This window comes from Pan troglodytes, chromosome 16 (assembly GCF_028858775.2).
Source record: "Pan troglodytes isolate AG18354 chromosome 16, NHGRI_mPanTro3-v2.0_pri, whole genome shotgun sequence".
Lineage (NCBI taxonomy): Eukaryota > Metazoa > Chordata > Mammalia > Primates > Hominidae > Pan > Pan troglodytes.
In genome coordinates this window covers 92,738,990-92,761,213 of record NC_072414.2, presented here as the reverse complement: position 1 = coordinate 92,761,213, position 22,224 = coordinate 92,738,990, and the positions used below count along the sequence as shown (strand labels likewise).

The 22,224-nt window shown below is 49.8% G+C and overlaps 1 protein-coding gene across 1 annotated transcript in view; it reads right to left on the bottom strand.

The window, feature by feature from the left end:
- ALDH1A3 (aldehyde dehydrogenase 1 family member A3) overlaps window positions 1-15,726 on the bottom strand; it is a 37,227-nt gene extending 21,501 nt beyond the window's left edge. The window contains exons 1-6 of the mRNA XM_001142882.7: window positions 15,462-15,726; window positions 10,060-10,164; window positions 7,421-7,561; window positions 2,493-2,622; window positions 2,126-2,187; window positions 1,050-1,178 (exon numbers count right to left, since the gene is read on the bottom strand). Coding sequence (XP_001142882.1) covers window positions 1,050-1,178; window positions 2,126-2,187; window positions 2,493-2,622; window positions 7,421-7,561; window positions 10,060-10,164; window positions 15,462-15,560 — 666 coding nt within the window. The 5' untranslated portion in view covers window positions 15,561-15,726. The remainder of the gene's footprint in view (window positions 1-1,049; window positions 1,179-2,125; window positions 2,188-2,492; window positions 2,623-7,420; window positions 7,562-10,059; window positions 10,165-15,461) is intronic.
- Between the last annotated feature and the right edge of the window lie 6,498 nt (window positions 15,727-22,224).

The following is a 22,224-nucleotide window of genomic DNA, read 5'->3' as shown; positions in this document are numbered from 1 at the left end:
TATCACTCCCTTAAAGTTCTTTGCTTGTTCAACCTGGGTCTCACCTGGAGCAAGCCCTTCTGGAAGGCAGGGACTGCCACCTCGTTCACGTTCATGCCTCGTGTTTTTCATATACTAAGCCTCTTTATCAGGCGAGAACACAAAACAAACCAGGTGGAGGATGCTCTTCCCCACCTGTGCTGAGTCCTACTTGGAACACATTATTTCAGAAAGTCAAGATTTTAGGCACGGTGCTTGAGTCTTTAGATTTTTAGGCACTGTTTCTTAACAGTTGGGATTTTCACATTCCTAAGTCTCACCAGTGTGACTTAATTATGCCCCACATCACCAAAGGAAAGTGGAAAATTGGCTCATCACCAGCTGTTCCCACTTTGCTTCTAAGCAACCATGGACCTGCCTGCCGGTCATATCAGCCCGACTAAGAAGAGAAAGGAATGGATCTTTTCTTCTGTCCCTCTTTGCTTCCTGTTGCTTTCTCTAAATCTTTGCTCCATACAACCTGGGGATGGAATGACTAAAGGTATGTCTGGAAGGAGGCGTCCCATTGAGCCTCTGTTTCCCTAAGTTCTGGCTGCCTGAGGGAGAAGAGACTGCATTCAGAGCAGAGGGCACTGATTAGCAGGGACCCGGCACACGGACTGCTGCAGCCGCCCAGCTAGAGGTGGTGAGGCCACCTCTCCAGAGAAAAATGGACCATTTCATAAACTGAGAATGCAAATCCCAGAGAACCTCCCAAATATTTGGCTCCCTCTTGGTTGACCCCCCCTGAAAATTCTCTAGACAAACCACTGGGTCCTCAACCATAGGTTTGAGCCCATAATAAGAGTTAAGCATTCTCATTAGGACCACTGGGAGGAATGGAGTTTCTCCAGCTCAGTGGCCACAAGCAGGAGAAAGAACGTGCAGTCGCCAAGCAAAACACTGGGAGTCATTCCCTTCCCACTCGATTGCCAGCAGTCTGCCACTGTCCCATCTCGTGACGGTGGCCTGGTTCCTAGGAGTGGGAATGTTACCAAGAACATGTGATATTTTCTTTTTGGATGTCTCACCTCTTTGATCAGAGAGCCGAGATAAAGGGCGGTGAGAGGTGTCTGCTCCGCAGGCTTCAGGACCATGGTGTTCCCACAGCAGAGGGCGGGTGCCAGCTTCCACACCAGCATCAGCAGGGGGAAGTTCCACTGCGACAGAGCACAGGGGCTTTGGGGGCCCAGATCCACCCTCCTACCCTGTCCCATGTGCCCAACGATGCCTTTGTGGAGGACACGTGCTTTTCATGGTCTGGATTTGGGATATATGGGGTAACATAGGAGTGTGCAATGATCAGAACTGCAATCCTGCACAGCACTTCGTAAACTGCATTCTGGGTGGTACTAATAGGCAGCCTTTGCAAAGAGGATGCTATTGCATGTGTTCTACCTCTCCCTCTAAAACATCTGCTGAAGACGTGTGCTCCTCCCTGCCTCCATGGGCACTTTTTGAACCCTCACTTCATGTTGCCACCTGGCTCTTCAGCTTCCTGCCTGGCTGTTGTTGCAATGGCCAGAGTCTTCCCAAACAGACAGGCAGCATTGTTGCATTTCTTGGGCACCTATAAGCATCCCCACCGCCCAGTGAATAAAGTCCCGGCCCCTTAGCAGCCAAAGCTGCTGGAAGCTGGCCCACACCACCTGCCACGTGTGCTCACCCTTTTCCTCACTTTTGCTCCTGCCTGAGCTCTAGCCCCACCAGCTTTCCTGCTATTCTCTTCCAAGTAGCCCAGCCACCTCTACACTTTTGCCTAGGCCATTCCCACTCCTTGGAAAATCCTTTTCCTTGTTGAACAAGTCTTTCTTATCTTTAAGGCCCAGCTAAGAGACCACCTTCCTGGGAATGCTGGCCATTCCCGACCACTCTGGCTGGGAACCACAGTGCTTTCTGTGGCATGCCTAAAGCCGGTCTTAGGAGAGCAGAAATGGGGTCTAATCCATCTCAAGAGCCCCCAGGCGTGGAGTTCCATGCCACGAAGAAAATGCTTGTTCAACGCTGGTGCAATCAGATAAAAACACACCAGAAATTGATTCCAAAGGACACAGGGCAGTGGGGCGGGATCTACATAGAATCTACTGAGAAAGGCTGCCATACTTACTGGAGTGATGGCCCCACAGACACCAATGGGCTCATGCCTGGTGAAGCACACGACGTTGTCATCTGGAAGAGGGTTACATGGTGGGGAAGGACACACTCACTTAATCCAGGTTAGGAACTTCAAGTAGTAAAAAGACAAGAAAGAAACCAACAAGGGTGCCAGATTCAAGTCTTGTCTATTATACAGAGAAGTGATTTGACCTCAACTTTAAAAGTGAAGTTCTTAGAAGAAGAATTGGCAGTACCATTTGGAGAGGGAGTGGGGTTGGGAATGGTGCCTTAGGGAAACAGTCGGGAGGGGCTCTGGATGAATGAAAAGATATAGCCCCAAAGGGATCCCAAATGAAGCTATAATCCACCTTTCTCACCTGTGGGGATGGTCTTGCCCTGGATTTTGTCTGCCCACCCTGCAAAGTATCTGAGGGTTCTAATACAGCCCTCCAGGTCGATGAAAAAAGCATGAAGAAATGGCTTCCCTGTATCCATCGTCTCCAGGGCCTGCAATAACAAGATGATGTCTGTTTCGGACATGGCTTGCTTTTCTTTTGCACTGTCAGGCTGTTAAAGATGGAAGTTGGGGAGAGAACACAGTCCTAGGACATTGCTGCTCTGTAGACCTCACAGTCAGATGCACCTCTTCAGAACGCATGACACCAAATGTAAAGCGAGGCCTGTCTCTGAGTGTGAGGATTGCTTTTATTTCAAAACACCTAGAGTGGGCTGCAGGGTGGTGGGCCAAAACATAGACATGCACCCTCTTTGAAGGGCGCCTCGGAGGCCAGGCGGATTTAAAGCTGTGCTGGGAAGGAACGCACACTGGCATCTGATCTTCCATCTGTAGCACAGTGGCCTCTGCTGTGTGGCCAGTCGTGTGTGCTTGTGCGTTCCCAGGAAGCTCTCTGAAGGTTAGCTGGCTCTGGGGTGGCTGCAGTGGGAGCTGCCCTCCTCGAACAAAAGAGAAAGGGAAGATGTAGGCTCTTCCTTCTCGGCCAGGCTGGCCAGCGTGGCTGTGGAAAGTGACTGAGCAGAGAAGGGTCGCGCCCCCAGCACAAAGATGCAATCCTTCCCTCCTGCACTGCAGAGCCCGGCCGGATGCAGAGTCGGAAGGGAGCAGACTGCCCTGCTGGTGAGGGAGGTGATTACCCAGGGCGAGTGTGCAGCCACTCAATGGCAGGGATTCTTTTCTATTTCCAGCCGGGGTGGAAGAGAACCCCTTTGTCCCTCAGACAAGTGGCCCCAGTTGAGCCCAGCGCTGAAACCGCCAGTCATCCGCCTCTGCAGGAAGTGGCCGCCCTGACACATAGCCCAGGGCTGGATTCTTGTGGAAGAGTCAGTGGAGTGAGATGGTGATTGAAAAAGGAAGAAGGCCCCTCCTCAGATCCAGGGCTGTAACCCCAGCGTACTCCCCGATGTCTCACCCTTTGAGCTCCATGACTGCATTCCCACTTCAAGGTGCAGGCATGGACACTAACGGCCCAGTGACTTGGCCAAGGCCACCCAGTAAGGCAGCAGCTGAACTGGGGGCATCTACTTCTGGCCAGCACAGCGACTGGCCTTTAGAGGCAGCTCCTGGACAGGTGTGTCTGGAAAGACTGCAGGGCAGCCACTCCAGATGCTCGGGCTACCCCAGCTCCCCTTTGCTTCAGGAATGAGCCAAGCCCCCTTTAAATAGGAGGCAACCACATCTGCTGAACCCTAGTTAAGTAAGTGGGCCTTGGGTAAGTCCCTGAATCTCTCCTTGCCTCAGTTTCCTCATCTGTAAAATAAGAATAATAACGGTTCCTACCTCACAGGGCCAGTGTTAGAGTGAAAGGAGTCAGTGTCCACGGAGCACCAACCACAGTGCCCGCCCATGGCGAGTGCTAGATTGGGGTTCACATGAGAACACTGATGATTACACTGATTATCATCAACTTCCCTTTAGGCACCAGAGAAGGGCTTGGCGATCCTCACCTGGGGACCCAGACAGGGCACTGGGTTGCTAAAGACCACAAGACTGGTCTAGGTGGGGGGTGTGTGTTCTGCCCCCAGCAGCTGCCACTCAGGGACTGAGTCAGGCCAGTGTGACATCAAGTATACTCTAGTGTTGGTTCCTATAGATTTTCACTCAAGCGTGAACTTTCATTTTTCCAGGGGAAACCTAGCAATTGCAAATAGTGCAAAAAGGCCTCTAAGACTGACCTATTCCAGACAGTATCTGCATATCTGTCAGTGGAATTGCGGGTTTATTCTTTGCTCTTTTCTGGGATGGAACAAGAGAGGGGACTTTAACATCCAGCACTGAGGGTAAGCGCGAGACATGGAGCCAAGATTCTGCCTCCAGTCCTGGATTACCACCTCTGGCTGGGTGACCTAGGACAGGTTACTTAACCTCTCTGGGCCTCAGTTTCTCATCTCTGAAATGAGATAATAAATCCTACAGGTCAGCAAGCCAGGTACATGGCGAACATTCAGCCAGCATTGCTATTTGTTTTTATTATCAACTTCAGCAAGTTTGCTTACTGGAGTGACAACATGAATTTACCAGGTTAGTTTTATGGAATTTCTCTGAGCAAGACCCAGGTCATGATAGGTTTAGACGGGAAATTATTAAAAAAAAATTATGCAGGTGAGTGAGTACAAGTGCTCGCTACAGATTGAAACAGTCATCCTTTAAACAACTTGTTACGGTGGCTCAATCATGAGTAAACCATAGCCACTCCTAAGTTTATTTCCTTTAACATTTTAAGAGAAAAATGTGCCTCCTGAGAAATTAACACATCATAACCCTCAGATGCTAAAGAATGACGGGAAGTGCCAGGAAAACAGCACGGCAGGGCTTACAACGAGAGGACCCAGAAATGGCACTTGGGGTGAAAAGGAGAGTGGATAGGGAGGGCTTCTGTTTGGGAGCTCCCAAAATGAGCACCCAAAGAGCAGAGTTGGGGCCTGGGTGCCCCAGCAAAGGAAAGCCATCCAGGGGCCGCTGGATCCCCCACATCTGTTTCCAGACACCGAGCACAGAAATAAACACCCAGCTCTGTCAAACCACTGAGCCGGCAACAGAACACGCTCCATGAACATGCTCGGAAACCATATCGAGGTGGAGAGCAAGGGGCGCTCTCCTGTGATGTGGTTGGAGTTTTAAAAACCGTGTTTGCCAGTAATTCTCTTGTCCCTTTCATGTTGTGGCAAAGAGCTGGATCTTATTTCTCGTGGGCTGCGAGGTGCCAGTGGCAGAAGTGATTTGCTGGGTTTGCATTCTGAGATCCTCCAAAGCTGTCTGCTATCAAAACACAGTCGTGCCAGGACAATGGGGCAGCCTGAAGATGAAGGTGGCTTTGCAGCCTCTGCTCCTAAGATGATACTGACACTTCAGGACAGGGTTCAGGGCGGGGGGTGCCCAGGGCACATCCTCTCTAGCCTGCTATTAGTCCACACGGACATTGCCGGCCGATGAGCTCATGCCGGGTGAAAACAGAAATGTTTTTGAAAAAGCCAGTTTGGCAGCTTGAGGGTTGAGGCTGGCTTACGTTGCAGGAAGAAACCAGAGGCTCCTCAGAGAGAAGCGCTTACCCTGGGAGGGAGCTACCCTCACCCGGGGAACATGTGGACTGGCCGGGCTGACTGGGAAGGAAGGAAGGGGAGCTCGAGTTTCTGTGTGGATGCACCCTTAGGGAAATGCACCCAAGAGTACGGCCTGAGAGTTCCTCCACCCTGAGAAACACATTCAGGGGCAACAGCAATTTCCGTGTCCTGGCTGACACCCTTCTTTAAACAGTGGCTACCCTACTGCTTGTTCCCGACATCAGAAAAACCATTTTTCCAAATCAAAGGCCAGAAAGGAGATCTCCTCCCCTACAACCAGGCCTCAAGGTTTGGAACAACTTTTAAAAACAAGAGGCTGAGATGGGCAAGGACAGGATGCAAAGGACCTCATGGCCCAACGTGGCCCCGAGATGTCCTCTGATCACTCCCTCATGACCAGAGGAGGGTCTTAGGATCCTGCTGAAAAATGGACTTACAACTGATGAATGCCTTGGCAGCTCAATCTCATGGGCTTTGCTGCATCAATATCCCCACCTAAGGTATCTAGAAATTACTGGCCAGCAGTGCATGTAGCTGAGGTTAGAAAATGGGTCTTCACATGACCTCATTATGATAACTGCTATTATTAATGATAGCTATCATCTATTTAGTGCTTACTGCCTGCCAGGGACTCTGCCTAGAATCTTAAATAGATCATTCTTACACCACTGAGTTATCATTATTGGTGACATTTTACATGAAGAAATAAATCTCAGAGAGGTTTCACAACTTGTCCAAAGTCACACAGCTAGTAAGTGGCAGAGTGGGGATTTGAACCCAGGTCTTTCCTACTCTGAGGTTTCCTATAACCAGGCTATCCTGCCCTCACCACCGCTCCACATATGCTCGCTACTAGCCAGTTCAGGGGTGATTGAGGAATGATTTTAGGTCACATGGGAACAATTTTTTCTATGTTAAGTGGTGGCATTTATTTTAGTAAGTATTAGAAAAATAAAATTAGCACATCAAACCTGTGATTTCATGAATATTGTTTCTTAGGATGAAATAAAACTTAAGTTTAAAAGGGAGTTAAGGCTGGGTGCAGTGGCTCACATCTGTAATCCCAGCACTTTGGGAGGCCAAGGCCGGAGGATCACCTGAGGCCAGGAGTTCGAGACCAGGAGTTCAAGACCTGGCCAACATGATGAAACCCTGTCTCTATTACAAATATAAAAATTAGCCGGGCATGGTGGCAGGCACCTGTAGTCCCAGCTACTCAGGAGGCTGAGGCAAGAGGATCATTTTAACCTGGGAGGCAGAGGCTGCAGTGAGCCGAGATAGCGCCACTGCACTCCAGCCTGGGTGACAGAGGGAGACTCTGTCTCAAAAAAATAAATAAAATAAAATTAATAAAAGGAAGTTAATACAAAAAAGAAAAAAGTTAAGTACATAAACACACAGGTGGTACCAGGATATGGCCCAGCTCATGGTCACCAATCTGTGAGTGCCCCAAGTCTGAGACCACTGATGTAGCTGAACTGCCTACAGACAACCACTTGGTCAAGAAGCTGAGCTGCAGAGGACAAAAGTCTGACTTCAAAATGAAAGGGATTCAGTCTAGAGGCATTAACACCTGCAAGTATTGCCAGAGAGCCGTATCTCAGAGGATGGAACAGACTCATAACCACACAAAACCAGGACCGTGATATTTTTTCCCACACCCCATGGCGGACAGGACCCTCAGTGAGGCTGGCTCATGCCCCACCGGCCCCCAAGTGCATGTACTCACGGCCAAGGTGGCGCGGTCCCTCTCCACCAGGTCAGCCAGCTGGTGCAGCAGCCGCCCACGACTCAGGGCATCCAGCCGGCGCCATGGCGAGCCCCTCTGGAAGGCAACCTGTGCAGCCTCCACAGCCTTGTCCACGTCGGGCTGAGCGACCAGAACAACAGAGAGAGGGTGTCATCTTTTGACATGACTGCAGTTTGGGTGTCATCTTTTGACGTGACTGCAGTTTGGGTGTCATCTTTTGACGTGACTGCAGTTTGGGTGTCATCTTTTGACGTGACTGCAGTTTGGGTGTCATCTTTTGACGTGACTGCAGTTTGGGTGTCATCTTTTGACGTGACTGCAGTTTGGGTGTCATCTTTTGACGTGACTGCAGTTTGGGTGTCATCTTTTGACGTGACTGCAGTTTGGGTGTCATCTTTTGACGTGACTGCAGTTTGGGTGTCATCTTTTGACGTGACTGCAGTTTGGGTGTCATCTTTTGACGTGACTGCAGTTTGGGTGTCATCTTTTGACGTGACTGCAGTTTGGGTGTCATCTTTTGACGTGACTGCAGTTTGGGTGTCATCTTTTGACGTGACTGCAGTTTGGGTGTCATCTTTTGATGTGACTGCAGTTTGGGTGTCATCTTTTGACGTGACTGCAGTTTGGGTGTCATCTTTTGACGTGACTGCAGTTTGTCATCTTTTGATGTGACTGCAGTTTGGGTGTCATCTTTTGACGTGACTGCAGTTTGGATGTCATCTTTTGACGTGACTGCGATTTGGGACCACGGCCGTCAGTTACAGAGAACAGCAGATTGTCCCACTGGCAGACAGGCTGCAAGCAGCAGCATGTTTTTCAATCACTTGAGTGGCTGGGAGCGTTCAAGTGATTTTTTTCTTCTTTACATCTTAATATTTCTACAGTGGCCAAATACCAATGTTTGTTTCTGATTATAAAAAGCATTTAAAAATATTTGCTAAAGAGTATTTTTCTCGGGGACCCAAGTACGGAAAGACTTTCCAATGGCTGCCTCAGCGTGAACGCACACGAGCCTGCTGTTCACAGATCAGGTGGGAAGTGTCTGCCTGGCATTTGATCCCAGCTGGGAACTTGTGGTCCAAGAGTGAGAATGGGGAAATTCGTTCCTTTCTGGATTGCAGAACTGACCATCGTGGAACAGTTCGCAGACAGGGAGGAGCATGAAGGCCATTTTTCTCCCTTCAGCCTCACCCACCCCATGGGAGCAGAACTGGATCTTTTGTGCACTGATAGAATAATCACAACGGAGCCTTCTTTCTAAAAGGAAAGAAGTGAGGGCCACTTAGAGTAGTGTCACTGCCTCTTTTTCTCAGGAAAATGGGCCACATTCATCTCGAAGGCCCCTCCATGCCTCTCTCTTTCTAGGAAGGTACAGCAGGGAGTGGATGTGGGACACCAGGCAGGAGTAACTCTACCGAGTCTCTGTGTGTCCAGAGCTGGCTTGGGGGTGAGCAGAAGCTTGGCAGGGGAGATGTGGGACACTCAATTTCTTGTCCCAGGCTCTGGGGTGGAGGCCAGGACCTTTCCAGCTGCAGAGGGTGGGGTGGCCTCTGGCTCAGAACAGTCACTCAGACCAAGGGAGAAATCAAGGCCCAGGGCAAGGGTCTCGTTCTCCTCCCAGCACCTGTACGGGGCACTTGGGAGTCTCCTAGTGGACACCCCATTCCATGTCGTGGCTTCCCCCCGATGCCCTCACATTTTTCTATGAGCTCCTCTGTGCCACTTTCTTTGTTAGCAGAGCCTAACTGTCATGAGGGGCCACACAGAGGGGGGTCTGTATAGGTGAGGCCAGTGTGCATTTGCACGTCTGTCACAAAAACTCATGGGCAAGATAAAATCCAAGCCTACTCTGCACACGCCCTTCACTGCATCCACTTCCAGCGTCATCAGTTTGCTGACTAAGAACATCAGTCCAGCACTCCAACAGCTAAGGAAACATTTACATCTCCCTGCCCTCAGTGGAAGGGCTTTACCTCTGCACTGACATTCAAAATAGATTTGATGGCCTTGCAATGTATAAAGGACACATTCGGAAGTCCCTTAGCTTCTGTATTACGATATAGACCTCGCACTTGCAAATAGAGTGATAAAGGTTACCGCTTTCCATGCTCATGTAAATTTCTAGGAGAAAAGAAATCTGGTGGTTACATTGTTAACTATCCCCTCATCACCCGGGTAGCAACTATTTTTTTTTCCTTCAAAGTGTCTATTTTTTTCTAAAGTGTCTTCTGCCAGAAAGCTGCATTTGGTGAAACACACCGGCGGGAAATGCTTTCTGGAAAGATTCTTTAATGCCTCCAGGTCCAAATAATTGATAAAAAAAAAAAAAAAAAAAAAAGAAAAAAGAAAACCTTTCCTTTAGCCATATGATGAGGATAGCTGAGGTCATCCTCATAGTAGGAGAAACATCTATCAAGGGAGAATGATTCTCTGCAGAGGATCATCGGTAATTGATGCCATTCTGTGCCACATGTCTGAGAACCACATGCCAATTCGCGCAGCCACCCCAGGCCCTGCCCCTAGGATAGGCCAGTTCTGTCTTACAGCCAAACCGTTTCCTTACCCTTTGCTCGTCCATCGTCGAATTACTTTAGAGCAAATTTATTTTAAGTATTTACCTTATCTCCTTCTTCCACTTCACATATTTGCTCCCGAGTTGAAGGGTTACATGTAGCAAACTTTTTCCCACTCTTGGATTCGTGCCATTCATTGTTGATAAATATCTAACCAGGAAAGGAAGTGTAACCAATTAGGTTTAGATCAAAATCATATGATTTCAACATGCTAAGGACCTTAGGTGACGTCTTATCCATCTTGTCCACCTTCCTCTCTGCTGCTTCCCTCTCCCCTTCGACATCTTATAGATGAGACCCGGAGGGGAACAGAGTCCCAGGACCACATGACCAACAGGTCAACCAGGACAGACTCGAAATTCATGTTTTGGTCAAATAAAACTAAAGTCACTTAGAGATTTTTTTCTAAATTATTACTATTATCTTCAGCAATAACATGGATTCACAGAGGAATGGCTAAGTTAAATGGTTAAATAGAAGCTGTGAATGGAATCTCATACCCTCATAGACTTTGGGGGAAGAGTCGATAGGTTTATATATATAAAAGTCCCAAGCAGTCCGCCTGCCCCTGAACGGGAAGGACGCACCGAGCACTCCCTTTCTCCTTTCAGTGGCAACACTCAGCAAGATTGATTGCCAAGGAGCTCACTCTGAGGAGGATCTCACCATCGCCCTTCAGTTTTCACCAATGCACATCAGCATGTCCCTCCCCAGCACATTCCCCTTAAAATGTGTATTTTCATAGCAAACCACCATGGCACATGTTTACCTATGTAACAGACCTGCACATCCTGTACATGTACCCTAGAACTTAAAATAAAAGTTGATAAAATGTCAAAAAAAAAAAAAAACCAGAAAAACCTCCGAAGCTTGATAATAAACCAGTGTTGAAATACAAAGTTAAATGTCTGGGTTAGAAACTTTCCAGGTTACATTAAGAGATGTCGCAAATAACTGTTTATATAACCCACAGAAATCACTTTTCTGGGAACCTCAATGATCCAGAATGCAGATGAGAATGAAAATTTTTTTAACAAAAGACATCATGAGCAGACTAAGAAGAGCATACGAAGTCCATGCACTGAAACATATGTACTATTTACTGTTAGTTTACACTAAGTTCTAATTGTCTTATTAATGTCACATTAAAAGAGAGGGCTTTTGGAAAAAACTAGGAAGAGACATGACAGACGATATACAAAACACATTCCGACAGCACGGAGGTCCCCGGCTGCCCAGCCAGAAGACACACAAACTCCTGCTACACCAACTTAGAATGGCTTCCTCATCACAGCCTATCACAGCATCAGAAAAACCCCCGTGGCAGAAATGGCTGACACGCATGTCTCTCAATTAAAATGCCGTCAGTAATTTCTGAGTACAGAATTAGTTCATCAGGTTCTGTTTTTACATCTATCTGCATGTGGTATACATAGCTTTACTTTGCTTCTTTTTGAAATGTTTAAAGGAAGAATTGTGTCCCTCAAGGGCTAATTTCAATTATTGTGAAATTGATTCATTTGAAACATTTGACTCCCCAGTGATGACAGATGAGAGAGGGCAGCCATCTCCTAAGCATGAGTCTTGGTTACATTCTCTGTATTGGGCTTCCTGTATAAACTCCACAGCTCCGGCTTAATACCTGGGTGATGGGTTGATCCATGCAGCAAACCACCATGGCACATGTTTACCTATGTAACAAACCTGCACATCCTGCACATGTACCCCAGAACTTAAAAGTTGATAGAATGTTAAAAAACAAAAAACAAACAAAAAAAAAAACACAAAAACCTCTGAAGCTCATGGTGAGGAAGCCTGGTCTGAGTCGGTTGGGGACCAAGCACAAGAGGCAGACTCTGGCTGGGCAGGTGAGCAGAGACCAGCTGCCCCCCAGTTTGGAATCCAGAACGGAGAGCATCGGTCACCATTGGGATTTGCCTGTCTGGCTTCTGGAAGCTTAGCGTCTCCAATGTGAGGCCAGGCCCCCAGGGAAGCGCACCAGGAAAAGGCCAGGCTACAATTACAGGTTTATTCTTCCAGCTGAAACTAAATCCAAGAGTTCACTTTTGCCATCCAGCAAGTCATCACTTGGTAACAGCGAGAAATTAATAACTGGGGAAGAAGAGTTAAGTTAGTGTGGGGAGGAAAGTGCAGCCAGGAAGAGGGGCCCATTTGTAGAAAGATGAAATTTCGTGGGTTAGATAATAGAGACTGTCAGTGAAAATTGCTGATTCTAGGTCCTTCCTGGTATCAACTCCAAGGGGGAGGGAAAATGAGAAGGTGGCAGAAGAGAATATAAATAAGGGGGCTGAAAACAGATTACAATGATCGGATGTCTGCTATACTGCTATACTTCATCTCCAAGCATGCTCCTCCAAAAAAAATTACTGTTTGTTCATGACATTGATCTGTAACCAGCAACCTTAAAAAAAAAATCAGACTGTTTGACTCTAACCATATTTTCCCATCACTATGTTTTTAATTTTGTAAAATCTTTTACTTTATACCACACTACAGTAGTAAGTAATCTTGTAAGTGGTTTCTACTGTTGATTTTTCTCTCCACTAAAACAAAACAAAAGAACAAATATAAGGAAAGGGTATATAAATATGGTCTACTGATTATGCTGGCTGTATTGTTTTGAACTCCAAATCAGGGTAAAGGGTCTAGAAGGAATTGTTGTCTTTGATTTGTGGATTAGCATACAACAAACCTTATAGAGGTATAGCATTAAGCTACATTGAGCTGTAGACCTGGTTCACATTTTACAAAAGGAACAGAATGACATGGAAGCAGGACGGAGCTGTAAGGTGTCTCAGGCAGAGGTGAAGATGACAGTCATACTAGTGAATCCTATCGATGCCAATTTCCAGTAACTTCCATCTGACAACAGGCCACTCAGCTAAACTCAAAAAGAATATGTTTTCAGAAAAGGAGATTTGGGGGAATTTTATTTTTCATAAGAGAGATAATAAAAACCGGTGTTTTAAAAATCAGAAAACTTTGAAGAGAATCCCTGCTACTGGAAGAAATTTTATAAGGAAAGAAAGAGGCCCTCTAAATTAGAAGGGACTTCTATCCTCTGAGATCTGTGTGGGGACCCTGGAGGGGCTCTCAGCTCTCCAGAATCACACAGCATGACCCTGGAGAATGAAATGTTAACACGTGAGGACAAATGAAGGGGCTTTGACAAAGTCATCCTGAGAGTTGGACCACCCTAGGAAATGGCACTGCCGGGGCTAGGGCTCAGATGGACCAACGCTGGTGTGTGCTCCATTATCGAGAAGCACCATGAGTCAATTTTGGAAAATAGCAGACCACTGCTGGCTCCCATGCTCCACCGTCTGCTCTCCCGCCAGGCCACCCACCTGCCGGGCCACTCACCCACTCTGGGCCTCAGTCCTGCACTTCAGTTTATCCCGCTCCTTCCCTCGGCAGGCACTCTTGGTGGCCTCACTCTCGGCCGCCTCTCCAGTCCAGGCTCCCTGAGGACTGTGCCAGGGCACTGGTTGGCCACCCTCAGCCACACAAGCTGCCTGGGTCCACAACTGCTATGGGGAGGTCTCTGCAGAGATGGGCCAGGAGCCAGGACAGAGCAGGCAGCAGCACAGTCCCCCAACGGGTGAGGAGGCAGCAGCCGGTGTCAGGCAGCTGGGGCCTTTATCGCCTGGGAGACCACTCAAGATCCCAGCACTCCAGGCCGATCCACCAGCTTCCCTCAGCCTCATTCCTGCACTGGTTCCCTTTAACTGGCAAAGGTTGCGCACCCACCAAGACAACAGGCAACCACTGCTCTGTGAATTGTCTAAGGTCTCCATAAGGGCTACATCTACACTTTAAAAGTGTCCTAAAAATCATAGAGAAAGAGGTAAACTTTTTGTATGTGGTCAGATTGCTGATAGGACTCAAAAACATAAAAAGTAAAAGGACCATAATACATTTACTGTCTGGTTTCTATATATAGTATTTTGAAATCCTGTACAACCAAAAGAAAACAAACAACCTCCCCACTTAACCACCAATAGCAGCAGCCAAGCACCTCGGGTTAGGGTCTTACAGAATTAGGGTACCATTTTCACTCTTCCCAGAGTTCGTGTTGGAATTTTCACTCTGAAGCTGATATTACAAATAAAACTACATTAAGAATAATTTCCAGCGTTTAGTTTACAGCGACGTGTCTTTGCTGATTACAGAGCCTTCTGAAAACAGTTAATTTAAATGTCATGTGATCAGAAGCTCAGCCGACATTGGGAATTAAGTGCCAAGAGACCCAAATCTGAAGGCCACACATAGTGCCCTGCAACTTTCTCCGCTTGATTAAAATTCTTTGAGAAAGATAATTGCTACTTCTTAAAGTAAAACGGATGAGGAAATTCTGTAAGTGCGGTGTCAGCTGGAGTTGGGGGCTATGGGTAAAAGCAAAAATCAAGAGAAGCCAAAGGTGGGGAAAGTTAAGGCAATGGCTGTCGGCCTGGCCTGTGCCTCTAAAGTGCCCCAGCACCGGCCCACGACAGACGCGCGCGCCAGACAGCCTGGGGGTGTCCTCCACCGGGTCGCGCTTCCGGACCCGGGTCTCTTGGCCCTCCTCAGCCCCAGCTCAGAGGCCTCGGAGGCCTCACCATCTTCTTTTATTCCTTTCTGCCCCAGGCAGGTAATCTCACCGTTCTGCCAACGCTGTAGCCTCCCAGCCCACAGAGCAAGGAGGCAGAGAACCGTGCGCTTCTGCGGCGCGACGGAGCCTGGCCGCTCGGCCTTGCGACCCACCGCTTCCCAAAGGCCCAGATCTGCGACCTTCCGGAGCGCGCTCCTTGTGTGTAAACACCGGGACCTCTGGGCTCCGGGGAGGTTTCATCAGTAAGTCAGCACCTTCCTACTCCCCCTAGTTCTGCTGGTGAGCTGGGTATAAACTAAGCACGGAAGGTGCCCGCTGCGCTTTGCTCGGAGGACCTGTTTCCCCAGTCTTCCAACTGCAGCTCCGCCATCTGCCTCCCGGACTCTCTCTTGGCGTTCTCGGGCGCCTCCGACCCTCTCAAAGCCAGACTCGTCCACCCTGGAAATCATCCCAGGGGTTTTTGGGGAGGGAGCTCCCCAAAACCAGCGCGCTCCGGGTCAACGCGGCGCGCGCCTCCACTCGCGATCAACGCGGGCAGCGCAGGGACACGTCGGGGCCTCGCAGGGATGCGTGCAGCCTGGCACCGCGCGGGCGCTGGACGGCCTCGGTTTCCCGGCTTCGAGGCTCACAGCGCCGAGCCCCGCCGCCTGCGATCCCGCCCAAGATGTCCCGCGAAAGGTGCCGTTTCTAGAGGGCCGAGCCCGGGCAGGGAGGCTCGGGTCTCGGCAGCGCCCGGCGGACCCTCGGCCTGCTGCTCCCTCGCCCCCGCCGCCCCGAAGCTGGCTGCCCCGCGCAGAGGCCGGCGGCCGTCGGGTGGGAGGGGCGCCCACCTCACCTTGGTGAACTTGACCTCCAGGTTGCGGATGGGGCGCGGCAGGGCCGGCGGCTTCCTGTCCGGCTGCCCGTTTTCCACGGCCCCGTTAGTGGTGGCCATGGCTCCTCCGCGCTCCCTGGCCCGAGGCGCCCTAGTCTGCGGCGCACCGGCTCGGCCCGGGCACTGCGCAGCCTGCTCCCGGGGTGACAGCTCCCCGCCGCTTTATGCAGCGCCCCACGCCTCCCACCCGAGGGGGCCGTCTAATTGGCTGCAGGACCGGAGGAAGGGAGGGCGGGCTGCGGGAGGGAGGAGAGGGGAGGGGAGGGGGGCCGGCCCGCCTCGCCTCACCCCACCCCGCCCGCCGCCCCTGCGGGAGCCCGAGCGCCGGCAGCTCTACCCGCGTGCGGCGGACCGTCCCGGCGCCCGCGCCGCGCGCTCTGTCGCCCCGGAGGCTGCCTGTGGACGAGCTCCCCGAGGTGCCGCCGGGCCCCGGAAGTCGCAGGGCTGGGACACCCGACCCGGCAGGGAGCTGAGCCGCGGGGCCACGGCGCCCCGCTGCCTCCCCGAAGTCGGGCGGGCTCTCCCCGCGGCACCTGCAGCCCACTCCCAGCCGCCGCACGGCGCGCTCGCCCAACTTCGGCCGGCTCGCGGCGCTCCGGAATGCGCGCTCTCCGCCGGGCCCTGCGCCGCGCCCGAGTCGGGGCTCCTGGCGGGGCCGCCCCGCGTCGCTGCGCACGTGCCCTGCTCTTGGGTCCAGCCGCCCGATCCCCGCTAGCAGGACAGACGCCCGCTGCGCCCCACCCTGCCCGAGCGGGGACAGCCGGCGGGCGCACCCCGGCCCAGCTGGCCTGGAATTTCCCCGGGGCCCTGGGGCTTCACACGCAGTGGGGCAGAAGGCGAGAGCAAAGCGCCGGACCATGGCAGCTCTCCGCTGTGGAGCCCTGGCGCCGCTGGGCCTCTGACCTTCACAGGCGCACACCGCCTTCCATCCCAGAGCCCGGGGTGCAATTGATTTGATTTTTTAAATGCATAAATTATACCTCGATTAAAAAATGATAATTAAAAAAAAGCACATGAGATCTTTGCTGCTAATCGTTTTAAGAGTTTAAATTCTTGTCGCGCATTACTTCCCAGGAGGGGGAGGTAAGTCTAGCTCCTCTCCTTTTGCGATTTGGGAAACGCTCCATCAGCACCCAGGACTTGACCCAGGCCCCATCTGAGACACGGAAGCGGCTTCTGATGCATGCCATTCCTCAGGTCGCTGGAACAAAGACCGGAGGCACGAACTCCTGACAAAAGCTGTGCTTTAATCCTCAGATCGGCTCAGCCCCTTCAGTCCATCTCTTTCTGTAGGTAACCCCAAGTAATCAACAATGGGGAGGGGTCTCCTTATTTTCCTGAGGCTCCTCCTGTTTTGAGGCCTCCGTGTCCATCTCTGTCCCCTGGTGTCCTTCTGGATAGAGCTGGATAGAGGGGTAAGTTCTGAAGCTTTTGGAAACCCCACATCTGACCCTTACCCTGGGGTGGTGGAAAGCTCTTGTGCTGTTATGGCCTGGAGTGCACAGCTGAGGCCGGGGAAAGGGGATAATGGACCCTCGAGCGCGGCAGCCTTGACCAATACCGGCTGGCTAACCCTGGCGAGTCTGAGCAATGCCAGCTCTTTCCTCAGCTGCTTCTGCCAAATCCGGGGCTCCCTGCCCTCTTGGCTGGCCCCATGGCTCCCACTCAGATCTCCTGAAAACATCTGGGCAGATGTGCTATGCCACGGCCCCCGGCTGGGTGCTGAGCCCTAGCGTTTGGGTGCCTGAGCCCAAGAGGACCGTCAGGGTGCAGTGACAAACCCTCCTGCATGGATAGAGGCCAGGGGCCCAAGGCCAGTGGGTGCAGCAGGCCCCAGGAAGCTGCAACTAGGGATGCTTTACAAACTGAACTCCCGTTCTGAGACTTTATCGGGGGTCCTTGATGGTTGAAATTATGTCACTGCCAGGATTTTTTTTTAAAAATCTGAAATAAAATTTATAGAGGAAACTGTGTTAATTAAATAATTGCTGGATTGATGGGGGAGGCAAATGGGGTTGAGCTTAGGACTCTGCTCCTTTAGGGAAGATAGTCGAGCCTGTTTGGTCAAAGATAGACAGTCACCACTTTGTTGGCTATGAAGTCAGGAATGAAAGCCACCTCACCTCACACTCAGACATCCTTGTGACCCGAGGCGTCTGGTCTCAGGAGCCAGTTGCAAAGATGCCGACTGGCTCACCTGCAGCTCCTCCGTTTGATACCCACGTGATCCTGGGAGCCTGAGATCAGACTGGAGCACTCAGCCATAGACTTTGTCACAGTGGGTGGCTCCCAGAGAGCAGGTCAGGAGGATGGGCCTAGCTCTGGGCTTGTCCAGACAAGCAGGCTCTACCTCTGCTCCCATCGGCGGGAGGGGTGGAGGCAAATGCGCTTCTCCCCATTTTACGGGTGAGTAAACAGAGGCGTGCAGACACTTGCCCCAGACATCACCATCGGTCGAGAAACTAAGGCCAGACTGTGTGAGAGTGGGTGGTGCAGCGCAGGGAGGAGGGGCTTCTCTGACACTCCTCTGACCTATTCTTTCAAGCAGGTGGGCACCTATGACCCAGGGTGGTCCCATGTCACTGGGGCTGCATAGAGCACAGTGAAGACACGAAGGGCTTTGAAGGTCAAAAATGGCGGGAGGATCCCTCTTCGTTGTGCCTTTCCTAGGAGCCGTATCTCCTAGCTGCGGCCTCAGAGGCAGGGACCACAGGGGCTGGGAAGGAGGAAGATTTATTTTTGCTCACAGCGGGTTGCTGGGTGTTTGGTTCAGTGATGAGGTGCCTGAGCATCGGAGATGGCAGAGGCCCAGCCCCTTCTGCTGACATCCCTGAACTGAGTCCCAGCTATGCACCCTTGGATGGGCTATTGATCTCTCTGAACTTCAGTGTTCTTTTCCATAATCTCCTTCCCACTTTACAGTGTTTGGGGAGGCTCAAGCAAGATAAGGCTCTCAAGAAGTGCTACCTACATACCAGCTCTTCATGTTCATAGTCTTCCTGGAGACTGGTTCCTCTTTGCTGGCTTTTCTTCTTGGAAGTCAGCAAGTTCCCCCGACTTGTCTCTGGCTTGCGGGAGCCCCCCAAGTCAACAGTCCCTCTGCTCATTTCATTGTGAAAAAGTATTTATTCATTTTGTTTCCAGCTCTGTGGTGCTGCCGTTGTCTGCTGTTTGTCTTGTTGGTGCATCAAATGAGCTGAGTCCAAGACATGTCATGTTGCAGGCTTGTTTGCGGATGACCACTCAGTAAAAAGAAGCATGAATAAAAGACAAAGATAAAACAGAAGTCAGGTGGTCACCCCCTAAGTTCAACCTCATTCCATTTCTAAACCCATAATCATCTGTGGGTGATGTTGAGGTCTGAAGCAAACGTAGTGAATAGTGATGATGGCGTTGATGAACCCCCTACTGTGTTTCATGTTATTTCAGATCTGGTACCTGAGCCTTGTGGAGAGATGCCCAGGTCTGCTGAGTACCCCTTGTGTCCCCGCAGCCTCTGGCCAGCTGCAGAGCTGCCCCTCCCACCCAGTCTACTCACCTCCCTCAGGGTTGTGGAGTTGAGGCAGGGGCCTGGGTCTTGGGTGTGCGTTCTGAACCCTTCCTAGACAGCCAGGCCCCTGGGCTGAGGGTAGTTCTTTGATGTAGGGAAGCCCGGTCACCCCACTGTGCAGCACTCAGGCCAGCACTTGGGTGACTCAGGGAGGCGACCTAACTTCAGGTTTTTGGGCTACAAAATGGGGGTGGCATGTGCCCCTGTGGTGAGGGAGGGCTGACTTCACTGTGGGCACCTCCCTGCTGGTATCAATGAAGTCAATTCCATGTTTCATGTGAGTCATTCGGTATCGCCTCAACCTGACTAGAATAGGCAACTACTTACCTTTGAAGCTCACCGTAAATTAAGACCCATCAAATACTACAATATTGTTCTGTCCTCAAGGAACACACAAACAAATCTTTTTCCCTGCGAGTTTCCATCAGTGATTGATGATATCGAGGCAGGAGCACCCCAGGTTGGAGAAAGAGGAGCTGATAACACCCAAACAAGGTGAAGAGAAAGGAGCTGCCAGCCTACCACACAGCTCCACCAGCTGCTTTCTCTCCAGCCCTGCCAGTCCTTTCTGGCCCTGGGAAAGGCCTTCCCTACACAATGTTAGGCTGAGGCAAATCGGTCTTGGACCAGGCAGAAGCCAACGGAGAACTCATTACATAAAAGCAAAGAGACATCATGGTATTTGTGGGTCAGGCCTCAGTGAAGCCACACACACATGCACACACACATACACATGCATGCACACATGCACACACACACATGCACACACACACAGCCTGCCAGTTGACAGCTGCCGGAGATTTCCCCTTGGTCTGTCTTCCAGTGGATGAGAGTTGTGGCCCAGCCAGGAGAGAACATGGAGGGTAAGGTCGAGAGAGTTGGTTGAGTATCCAATAGTTCTCTCCTTTCTTGCCAGTGGAATCCCATGTTATCGAGGGTGGCAGTGGGCTTTGATCAACATATTTCCCAGCCTCTCTTGCAGAAGTATAAGCTGAAGTTTTTGGTTTGGGCTTCCAAAGAAGCTCTTAGGCATGGTGGCTTATGCCTGTAATCCCAGCACTTTGGGAGGTCGAAGTGGGAAGATCACTTGAGGCCAGCAGTTCAGGACCAAAGAAGCTCTTTACATGGGACTGAGTCAGCTGAAAGGCTCTTCTTCCTTTCTGCTGCCTGGAACACAGACATGAGAGCTGGGTCTCCAGCAGCCATCATGTAACCATAATGCAATTCTGAAATGCAAGTTCCATGGTAAGGAAGTTGGAAGAGACACTTAGGAAGAACGTGGGTCCATGATGGCCCTGGAACCAGCCCTTCATCCCTGGATATTTTTTCTTGGATTTTTTTTTTCATGTGAGAAAAAGGAAAATCCCTGTATTATTAAAGCCCACCATTTGGGTTTTCTGTTATATGTGGCCAACTTAATCCTAAGCAGCATAGCTGGCTGTTGGCCATCGCTATGACAAGAAGAGCAAAATTTTAACTCAAGTGGAATAATGATCTCATTTTTGTATAAACGGAGCAGCACAGACATAAAAATCTTATTACCGTCTCTGTCATTTTGACCTTAATCAAATAACCTTGATGCGCTGTGCTCAGGTTTATAGTATGTTAAAAAACAAAGACAAAAACTAGCTCTGGGATGGAATAAATGGAGTAAGCTCATTGATTCATCGGATGATGAGGTCCTACTAGGGAAGAGAATCTCTTTGGTACAAAAGCCCCGTGGAGCTGCCATCCTCTGGTGCTCATCGGTGTTAGTTGTGTCCTCACATCTACTGAGGAAGGCACCAACACTCAGAAAGATTGAGTGACTGAAAAAGTCCCTGGGTCACCCAGACCTGGAAGATACTTGGTTAGGCCAGCACTCAACTCAGGCAGCAAGAAGTCAGACTTTGTTTTAAAGTAAACAAAATGTCACTCCATATAATCAGTGAATTTTGCTCATAATACTTCACACCCCTCAATACCACCACCGGCCATTCTCAGTGATGTGAGAACTTGTTTGCAGACTTTCCAATCTCCTTCAAAATTCAAGAATTCTGAATTTTGAACCACACTTTTTGGGGTTTCAGTTCAATTTACTCCAGACAAAACATACTTCCTGGTTAAAAGGAAAATTGTTTAAGGGGTCTTACAAAAGAAAGGGTTCAGGAAGATTCTTGGACACAAAGTGGTTCTTGCTAAATAATTGTCCTGAGATAAGCCTAAGAGAATCAGAAACATACACATTGAATTTCCCTTGAAATTCACATGGGTATAACACTGTCGGGAAAGGGGGCTTAGCAACATGCATTTTGCCAGATCCAAAATGTTTGAAAAATGATTTGAGTATGTGCACGTTTGGCAAATCACTCTTGGGTTCATGTATCCTAGCCCTACAGTGACAAGACTTTCCCCCTGCCCTTCATCCGGGACCCCCTGTAAAGGAGCATTAGTTACCCAAGAATCTTCCCTTGGATTTTTGCCATGATGTGAGTCCTGGGGCGGAGACCAAGGTGGGGGATGGAGGGGTTGTCAGAATCTGTGTTCTCATGGGAATGCCTGGGGATCCTCTTGCAGTTGTGTCTTTGTGTAATGAGAGTTACTCAGGCAGCACTCTTGAGGTTCCCCTGTAATCAGAAAGCATCTATAAAGCACATCATGTCTTATAACATGTTTAGGCAGACAGGAAGCCTGTTATGTATGTAGCAGAGAGGAAACCTATTTGTGTATATTTTCATCTAGTTTCATACGGTATTATGGTGATTCTAAAACACTCCACCCCCAGGGGAATAGATTAATTAGTGACCTATAGTATTTTCATACTTATAATGTCCTTTATTATTGAGCATATCTGCAAGCATTGAGTTTGCATTACATTACACTCTATTATACATTACATTGTATTATATATTATATTATTTGCAAAGATAGTTCATCAATTAAGAGACAATGAACTGGATATGGTGTATTTTCCACCAGTGAGAGTAAATAAACATGAATATTAGGAACAAAACATGGGATTATAGACTTTATAAGGTGCATGTAAATGTGCGTCTTCTATATTCCATGGATACTTCAGCTATCATGAATTTCAGCGCATTTTTTTTTAATCCCAGGAAGTACTAAGCTTTTCCACCTGCTTACAATGTCCAGAGATTTCACTGCACTTCTCCTGTTGGCCACTAGATGTCACAG